The sequence below is a fragment of the Hippocampus guttulatus genome, chromosome 21 (assembly GCF_054856545.1).
Source record: "Hippocampus guttulatus isolate MCC_2025c chromosome 21, RoL_Hgut_1.0, whole genome shotgun sequence".
Classification (NCBI taxonomy): Eukaryota; Metazoa; Chordata; class Actinopteri; order Syngnathiformes; family Syngnathidae; genus Hippocampus; species Hippocampus guttulatus.
The window spans coordinates 12876974-12886638 of record NC_141281.1 but is presented as its reverse complement, the minus strand read 5'-3'; the positions used below and the strand labels follow the sequence as shown (position 1 = coordinate 12886638).

The following is a 9665-nucleotide window of genomic DNA, read 5'->3' as shown; positions in this document are numbered from 1 at the left end:
AAACGTGTCGTGTCGCGAACCGGGCGGCCGCGCGCGGCGCATGACGGATGGCGTGCGTGTCACGCTCGCCGACCCGCATCGGGAATGCGAGCGACGCGGCTCGCCGAACGCTCGCGGGAGCGCCGGGCTGAAAACAACGCCTTCGGGGTGCCGTCGTCGTTAGCGTACGTGCGTCGTTAGCGTTAGCGGATTTGGCGGCCGGCCGCCAAATAGGGCGCGGCGAGGCCCCGACGAGCTCCTCCGACCCCGAAGGGGAGAGCGGCCCGCCGTTCGGCAAACGCGCGCGCCCTCATCGGGAGGAGGGTTGCTTCGCGGCCATCCGAAGGGAAAAGATGAAAGCCCGCCAAGTGGTCGGGATGAGGAGGGGAGCAGGTGGCGGCCATGTCGGCGACGAGTCCTGATGAAAGGCGGCCCGAGCTCGAGTGCCGTGGCGGCCCGCGGCTCGATGCGCGCGCGTCTTCATCTTTCCGAGTGGCCTTGACCTCTCCCACATCTGCCGCCGCACGTCGTTTGTTGATCGACTGGATTTCCCCTTCAAACTCTCTCCTCATTTTCAACCCCGACATATGTGAACAACGACGGCGACAACAAAGCGATGGATTCCGTGCGCTCAGGCAGGGCGCGGCCTTCCGGCGCTACGGAAACCGACCGGAGGCACTCGCTCGGGACTCGAGGGACCGCCCTCGAGTCCCGAGCCGACTCGAGGACGCGACGATCGCGCTCGGCTGGATTCCAACGCGGTTATCGCGCGCTTGCAAATGGCCGGACGACCCTCCGCGTCATCACGCTTCTGTTTTCCGCCCGGCCGGCAGGTGGCAGCCCGAACGGACTTTCCGCCCGCACACCCGCCGCCAATCGATCCCTCAAGGGACACCTTTACGCCGCGTTGTCGTGACTTGTCCGCTCGGGGGAGCCGCCGCATCGCAAAGCAGCTCCAGACCAGACGCGCGCGCGCTCGCCGAGCTCCGTTTTGGAAAAGTCGTCGCGAGCACGGGAACGAACGCGAGTCGCTCAACACAGCGAAGCATCCGTGTTCGCCACCGTGTTGTTCGCGCGAAGAGGCCGCGTCGGCTCGCGAAGCTTTATTGGCTCATGAGTTTCATTCGCCGTTCGCTTTCCGTCGCGCGCCTGCGCACAATTTGCTCGGAGAAGACAACTCAAATCCCACCGCGCCGACGGAAAGGGTTTCTTCTTCTTGTTGGATGGAATCTTTTGCGCTCGACTCTCGGTCTCAAGACGGTCAGTCGGTGAAGAGACACGCACGACGAAGAGCCCCAAAACTTTGGAGAGAGAAAATGGAAAAAAGTGCGCGCGCGAGGGTGTCGCCTACTCGTGCCGCGCGCGCGCGCGCGGCGTCCGGCAGGGGGCGCCGCCGTCAAAGGAGACTTTGTGAGTCGTCCGCACGGAGGCGCTTTGACCGCGGACTCGCCCGCTCGTCGCCGGCGGTGCAGGTTAATTGACGCGCGCGCGCGCGCCGCGTCGCGTTCCCCCCAATCGACTCTCGGGCGCGATCGCGGGCCGGGGGTGACGTCACCTCGCTCTTTCCTTCTTCAAACGAGTTGACGGGAATCGTCGAGCGCCCACCCCGAACTTCCCCTCCGGCGTGACGTCACAACGCCGGCCCCCTCCCGGCGCGGCGACGGAAAGAAGGGGCGAGCGAGCGGGCTCGCGCACGTGACGGCGGGCTCGCGCGCGTGTGCGGAACGGACGCCGAGGAACGGGAGGAGAGAAGAAAAAGTGCCGACAACACTTTGCGTCTGGAACCAGCGAAGGGCGTCCGAGAAAGCGAAGAAGAAGAAGAAGAAGATGGACGCGTCAACTTTGTTGCTCTTGTCGCTCCACGTGACGGCAGCCATCGCAGGTAGGCAACAAACAAGTGTGCAACTGCAACACGAGCCGGACTTGGACCCGGGCTGGCGGGTTGGGTCGCCTGGGCGGGGAGGGGGGCGACATCTGTGCCTGTGCGCGCGACTGTGTGTCGGCGTCCAACTTTCCATGTGCAAATCTCCTCCCTTCTCTTCCAACATTCCCCTGCTTGCACTCTCTGCTCTGTTGCTATTCTTTTTTTTTGGGGTGGGGGGGGGGTGGGGTTGTGTTTTGTTTTTCTTTTAGCCCGTCTTGACATCTTGGTGCTTTTCGTTGCATATTTTCAGCTCGTTTTGTCTCGAGTGTCTTCGCGTGATTGTGCGCGCGCGCGCGATGTGGTCTTTAAGTTTGTGTGCGTGCGTGCGTGCGCGCATATTTTCGTCTTTGCCCGCACGGTGTGCGCCGTTCCGACGAAGGCTCGTGCTCGTGCTCGTGTGTTGTGTTCACAATGGTGTGTGGGGGCCTGGGCCAATCTTTGAAATCTTGCGGCGTATTCGTGAAAAGAGCAGCTCCAAAGTGTCCTTTTTGAGGTCTCCTTTGAACACGGTCCATTTCGATGTGGAACATTTGCCACATTAACAAACTCAATCACTCTTCCGTTTGACTTCTTAGTAAGTCGCAGCGTCTCATCAATGGTGGCTATTTTCCGAGCGGAGCGATGGGCGTTAGTTATTTATTTGATAACAATCTGCTTTCACGGGCACCGCGTCGGCGGAGTTGCTGTCCGGTCTTCCGCCGATGTGCCCCCCCCATCATCCACTTCCAAGCGGCGGCCGGCGTATCGATCCCGTCAAGCGGCCGACGGTATGGTGCCCCGCTTCCGAGTCAACCGGGAAAAGATGAGAGCGTGATCACCGGGCGCCACCTCGCCTTTTCAAGTCCCGCCATCCCGACCGAAGCGCGCGGTCATTTCGCTCTCTCGTGCGCGCGTGGCCAACGGGAGGTCAATGAATACCATTGGCGTCAGCTCGCCTGCGGCGGTCCGAGTCACCCGGAATCCGGCGAGCGCCTCGGGTCGATTATCATTCAACCGATCGATCAATCCGTTCATTCTCCCGTGACAGTTGCTCTTATTCCTGTCAAGAAACGAGTTCACGCGCCCGCTGCGATGCAAACACGTTTGGTTGCCCGAGCGAAGCCGAGTCCCCCGTGCCTTTTGTGCGGAAGGAGGCTCCGCCTTCTCGAAGAGGTTCCAAATGCGCCTTTGCCATTTGCGAGCGCGAGAGCCCACTCGGCGCCTCCATCCGAAACCGACGGGGCGCTCCACCCGCCCCTCCGTACGGCTTCGGTGACCGCGACGTGACCGCGACTTCTACCCTTCCGAAGCGGGCGGGAGAAACCGAGCCAAAGCGGGCATTTGCCCGCCGTGAGGTCACGGCGGGCGACGGCGTGAACGGCCGCACGTACGCCAACGCACGCGCGCGCGTTCCTTTGCGTGCTGTTGAATTGACACGATCGACAAAGAGTCGCCGATACAAAAGAGTCCTTTTCATCTCGTGAGCTGACGTGACGTCAAAGATGGCTTCTAATTGCTACGTCAGAATCAGAAACCGCAGAATGATACGCACGCACGCACGCTCCCTGGTGACCTGATGTGTCCACTTCATGCTGCCGCTGAGTCAGGACTCCATATTTTCACCTTGAAAGTGTGTGTGTGTGTGCGCGCGCGCGCTCATTCGGGTGCAGCAGGGTCAGCTTTTTGTTTTGTCTCGTCAGGATTTTAATGAAGCTTGCGCGCGCGTCCGTGCGGGCGGGCGGGCGGGCGTTTTCCTTTTTGCCGCAAACTCAACTCAAGTGTATTCGTCGAGCACTTTCAAACGAGCGGCGCTGCGTACAAAGAGTGTTGCGCACGGAGCAAATCTCATCCATCCAACGCTCGACAAGAAATCATCGCTTTGGTGCGGCCCTGAAAAAAAAAAACCGTCGGTCTGTCTCTCGCGTGTCAACGTGAGCTCACTTTTTTTTTCTTAATCCTCTGTCGGTTGCCGCGTTAAGCCAAGTTTTGTTTCTGACTACGGAGGCAGCGGCGGCGACGGCGCGTGGCCGCGGCTTTTTGTCTGAGCGAGCGCCGAGTTCAAGTTGATTCGTGGCTTTTCTGACAGAGAACCACATGAGGGGGGGGGGGGGGGGGAAGGATTCGAAAAGGACAACAAACGACGTTTCCATGAAATGAATGCGCAAAGTTACGACCAAAAGGGGCGACTTCTCATTTTGGACTTTAAAGTGAAAGTCAAGAAGTGGACAGTCTGCGACAAGCCTTTGCCCTTTTTTTTTTTTGCAGAGGTCCTTTGACTTGGGCCGAAGAGGGTCGGTGGCCTCTTGGTTTGTTGGCCTCTTTGGCGGGCTTTTTTTTTTTTGCCACCCAAATGTCGGCTTGCCCCCACGTCGGCGTCGCGTCCGAGGAGACCTCGAACCGGTCGGCCGGCGCACCGCAGCGTCGCACCGTGGTCGATGACCGCCAAACACAGGGAAGGAAACGTGACCTCTCGCCGGTGACCCCGCGCATCCGTGACCACAAAATGGAAGCAAATAATGGCTTTGACATGAGATTACCAAAACAGTTAGCATGTCTTCGCAAGATTACCAGCGTGTGTGTGTGTGTGTGTGGGGGGGGGGGTTAAGCCCTGTTCTGAGATGGCAGTCTGATTAGTGTTGTGGCCCAAATCCCAGATCATATTCAAAGGATTATTGTTTGAAGATGCGTGCGTGCGTGCGTGCGTGCGTGTCAGACAGAACTAATGAGATGGGGATTAGTGTGCTTGCTGTGTGTGTGTGTGTGTGTGTGTTTCGTTGGTATAATCTGCCTGTTGTGTGTTCAGCAGGTTTGATGATTCTTGTTTACGTATCAGTACGCTTCAGAGTTTGATCACGAACACGCACGCACGCACGCACGCACGCACGCACCATCTGTCAATGTCAGTGTGGGAGAAAAAACACAATCTCCAATCTAAAAGGACTGTATTAGGAAGATAGCATCATAATGATGCTAATTATTGGAAAACGCTGCCAGCTAACTCACATGCCCACAGGCTCATCAAGCAACCCCCCCCCCCCCCCCTCTCTGGCTCTCTCTCTCTCTCTCTCTCTATCTCTCATACACACACACACACACACGTCGCAGAAGCTTCTCTGTAAACGATATTAGTCCGTTGATATTTGTGTATGTGTATGGGAGGGATTCTTTTTGTCATGTTGGTTTGCGTGCGTGTGCGTTTCCATCTTTGTCGGCGTGTCCAAGTTTTTTGCGGACGTCGGTCCGCACGCACGCGCGCTCTTCTGCAGGTGAGGACGGTAAGGGAGGGGCCCCACCGAGTGCCCCTCGGGTCTGCCTTGCGGCGAGTTTGCATTAGTGCAGCACTGTGAGGGAGCTCCGGGCCACACGCACACACGCGCGCGCGCACACCTTTGCTGTGCTTCCGAAGTCGTGTTCAGCTTTGTGTGTGCGCGTGCGTGCGCCGGCGGCCGGCGAAGACCTTTTGCTTGACTGTCAGAATGAATATTGTCCCTCTCGGAGGTGACCTTCTACTTCTCCGTGGCGGCACCGGGGAGGAGGAGGAGGGGGAGGGGGAGGTGGTCGGGCTCGGTTCTGACAACAAGTCTTGCTGCCCGGCGTAGCAGTCGATGGGTCCCGAGTTGTCTTTTGCCGGCTCTCCAAACGTTCCCGCATTCGCGCCTGATCTCTTTGCGGCGCTGACACCGTGCGCTTCGGCCTTGAAATTTTCGGGGCCTCCGTTCCGTTGCCTTTGCCAATTTTTGGAGCGTGTCATTTCAATGTGTTCTTTTTTTGTCGGCCCCGCCGCCCGAGCCCGACGGAAGCCATTGGACAAAGGGCCTCGCGACTTCCGCCGCGCGGAAATCCCGCCGCCGATGGCTTTGCTTCGATGGCGCGCTCGATTTGCCGTTGATCCCGGTTGAAAAATGAGAGCTCTCCCAAACGCGCGATGAAGTCGCCGTGCGAGCGGCGGACCTCGAAGCGAGCGCGCCGGACCTCTTCGGAGAACTGGCGAGCTTTGACAAGTTGGAGCGCCGGCTTGATTTTTCGGGCGTTTCATTTTGGCTGTTTTCTTTCCCTCCGTATTGCAGATTTGCACCTTTCGCAGGCCGGCTGCGCAAAACGCACACGCGTGGGGCGGGGGGGTGGGGGCACGTTGCGCCTTCTGCTTTGCTTCCTTGCGTCCGTGTCAGCAAGGAGAGAGGAAGCAAATCAAAGATTCGGGATAAAAAGCGGCTTTTTTTTTTTCCTTTTCATTCCTCATCTGCCTTCTTATCCTTAATCTGACATTTTTTGGGGCCTTTGTGATATCTTCTAATCCCCGTCCGTGTGTGGGGGGGTGTATATTCCTTCTGCAGGATTATAAAACTCGGAATGAAAAGTGACCTTTCTCACGTGCGTGCGCGTGTTGAGCCGGCCAACGTGAGCTGCGCGACGAGCAAACGTGTTGATTTCAAAGCGGAAGGCATTCCGGGAGAAGACGAACGCGCGGCCTGCTTGAAACAAGCTGAGCTAATGAGTCTCGGCTCGCGCCTTTTTTCTGCTGTCCGCAGACTGGTCGCCGCTTTCAAAGCGGGCGGCGAGCTCCTCCTTGCGATGGCGTTCGGCGGGCGTGCGACGCTGAGCGCACGGAACGTTGCGCCGGCTTCAACTCGGCTCCCGACTTTGGCGTTGGCATGCGCAGACGTGTTGTGTCCCGCACGCTCGCGCGGAAGCCCCCCCCCCCCCCCCCACCCCCACACCCCCGCCGGATTCTCCCCCTCCCCTGACTGCCCCCCCCCCCTCCTCTCGCTCGCCAGCGGCAGTTCCAGCCCCGAGGGAGGAGGAGGGCGAGATAATCTGTGTGTATGTTTCAGGCTAATTATTAGTCATTAGCATATTATTCTCATGGCGTCCCAGCGATGCCTGAAGTGCGACGCGCGCACGAGCGCCGGGTTGACTGCTGCATTATTCATACTTAACCCGAGGCAAGTTAGCAAGCTGCGCCGGGGCTAAAGCTGTTAGCAGCCAGTCACTCTTGCCGAACACGGGCCTCGCGCTTTGAAAGAGTGCGCGCGAGCGCCAGCGCCGGCTTTACCGTCAAAGTTGAAATGTGGACTAGGGCCGAGCTTTTGCGCGGCGTCCGTCTCCCGGCCGCGTATCGATGCGCGTTTGGCGCTTTCGCACGCACGGTGGACAAAGTCGGGTGCTTGGCGAACACCGGACACCAAGCGCGGCGCCTTCCGGACCGGCAAACTTGAAGTCGCCGTGGCCGCGACCCCGTCGCGACGCCATTGGGGTAGCGCGGCTCTTTTCACGGTTCCCGAGTACATTTCTCGCCGCGTCATATAAACGGCGCTCCGACGTAGCGTCCGAAGCCCCCAAATCACGATTGGTCGCGCTTCCGAAACCACCGCGCGCGAAGAGTCCACAAAGACCTTTTGAAAGCGGCCGGCCTCCTCCCTCCCGCCGGCGAGCTCGGTTCCGGCGCCTCGGACCGGCCGACGGGCGTATTACGACGGCCGCAAAGCCGCCCCTTCGGACCGGGATTTCATTGCGAGCGCGGAGGGAGGCCGGCGCGCCTCGCTCGGGTCGCGCTTTGCCGCCGCACGTTGAGATGTGACGGCGGCTTGAATATTTGGATGCGCCCGCGACGGCTGCGCTCATCTCGGCGGCCCGAGATCTCGTGTCGGCGGGGTGTCCCGAGCGCACGTCCGCGGCCGCTTTTCTCTTCCCCGTCGCGCTTTGGCTCGGGCTTCGTGTTAGCTTTGCCATCCGAGTGCGCGGGTGTGTGGGCGTGTCACCGCTTAAATGCCACCGCCGCTGTCTGTCATTGTGTGTCCACTGTCACCTCCCATCTCACGCGGACACGCGCGCGCGCGCAACCGGGCGCCGCAGGAGCGGCCGCAAGCTGCCGTGTCATTGCGGCGGCCTGTCCCGTCTCGTCCAAACAGCTCGCGGGGTTTACGTTGGCGCATTGTGCTAACAGATAACTGTGAGGGCAGTGGTGCGGGCACAAACTCATTAAAAGTCTGAAACCAGCCTCGGTTAATGTGTGTGCGTGCGCGCGCGCTCGGTTGTTTGTGACGGGCAGACAAAGGCAGGAAGGAAAAGTCAGTTTCCTGAAAGTTTGGCGCAGCGAAACTCTTTCTGCCTTCTTTTCTAGCTTCTGTGTGTGTGTGTGTGTGCAAGAAAGACATGTTGGCTATTGATTTTCCGCCGCGATTTGCCCCGCGCGAGCTATCGACACGCAATTTGGTTTGCGTCGCCTCTCGTTGCGCTCCCGTTGGTTTCCATAGCGACGTAAATATCCAAGTTGACCGCCGAGGGTCGCCGCGCTTGTCGGCAAGTGATAAGTGGTGTCATTGCAGTCAAAAGAGTCATTGATGATCATTCGTCAAACATCAACGACAGAAACTTGATTATTGATCAGCTGAAAATTAACCCACTCAAAGACAAACACGCACGTGTCGTGGATTTGTCCTCAGGGTGCGTTTCTGTTCCCCGTCACCCCTCTGCCAACGTGCGCAGAATGCTACGTGATGCGCGTGCGCTCGTGCTGACACGTTGGCCGCAGGGTGCTCGGTCTTGATTTCTTTTCCTGTCGGCAAAGGGCCATCCATCCATCATCTACCGCTTATCCGGGGCCGGGTCGCGGGGGCAACAGCTTTAGCAGGGAAGCCCAGACTTCCCTCTCCCTAGCTACTTCTTCCAGCTCTCCCCGGGGGATCCCGAGACGTTCCCAGGCCAGCTGGGTGACATAGTCTCTCCAGCGTGTCCTGGGTCTTCCCCGGGGTCTCCTCCCGGTGGGACATGCCCGGAACACCTCACCAGGGAGGCGCTCAGGGGGCATCCGAATCAGATGCCCAAGCCACCTCATCTGGCTCCTCTCGATGTGGAGGAGAAGCGGCTCGACTCTGAGCCCCTCCCGGATGTCCGAGCTTCTCACCTTATCTCTAAGGGAGAGCCCGGACACCCTGCGGAGAAAACTCATTTCGGCCGCTTGTAGCCGGGATCTCGTTCTTTCGGTCACGACCCATAGCTCGTGACCATAGATGAGGGTTGGAACGTAGATCGACCGGTAAATTGAGAGCTTCGCCCTTTGGCTCAGCTCCTTCTTCACCACGACAGACCGATACAACGTCCGCATCACAGCAGACGCTGCACCGATCCGCCTGTCGATCTCCCGCTCCCTCCTGCCCCCACTCGTGAACAAGACCCCAAGATACTTGAACTCCTCCACTTGGGGCAAGATCTCCTCCCCGACCCGGAGGGGACACTCCACCCTTTTCCGACTGAGGACCATGGTTTCAGATTTGGAGGTGCTGATCTTCATCCCAACCGCTTCACACTCGGCTGCGAAATGCACCAGTGAGAGTTGGAGAGCCCCGTTTGAAGGAGCCAACAGCACCACATCATCTGCAAAAAGCAGGGATGCAATACTGAGGCCCCCAAAACGGATCCCCTCAACGCTTCGGCTGCGCCTAGAAATTCTGTCCATAAAGGTTATGAACAGAATCGGCGACAAAGGGCAGCCTTGGCGGAGTCCTACCCCCACTGGAAACGATTCCGACTTACTGCCGGCAATGCGAACCAAACTCTGACATTGGTGGTATAGTGACCGAACAGCCCGTATCAGGGGGTTCGGTACCCCATACCCACGAAGCACCCCCCACAGAACTCCCCGAGGGACACGGTCAAACGCCTTCTCCAAGTCCACAAAACACATGTAGACTGGTTGGGCGAATTCCCACATACCCTCGAGGACCCTGCTAAGGGTGTAGAGCTGGTCCACTGTTCCACGGCCGGGACGAAAACCACACTGCTC

General features: G+C 59.0%; 1 protein-coding gene across 8 annotated transcripts in view; it reads left to right on the top strand.

The window, feature by feature from the left end:
• The first annotated feature begins 3574 nt into the window (after window positions 1-3574).
• The window catches only part of LOC147187243 (receptor-type tyrosine-protein phosphatase mu-like), a 32014-nt gene continuing 25923 nt past the window's right edge, over window positions 3575-9665 (top strand). For 7 of the 8 annotated variants that reach the window (XM_086102352.1, XM_086102351.1, XM_086102349.1 and 4 more), the window contains exon 1: window positions 3575-3764. In XM_086102352.1, coding sequence (XP_085958478.1) covers window positions 3590-3764 — 175 coding nt within the window. In that variant the 5' untranslated portion in view covers window positions 3575-3589. Of the gene's footprint in view, window positions 3814-9665 lie in introns of all 8 variants that reach the window. The other variant, XM_086102353.1, reaches the window with a different exon arrangement.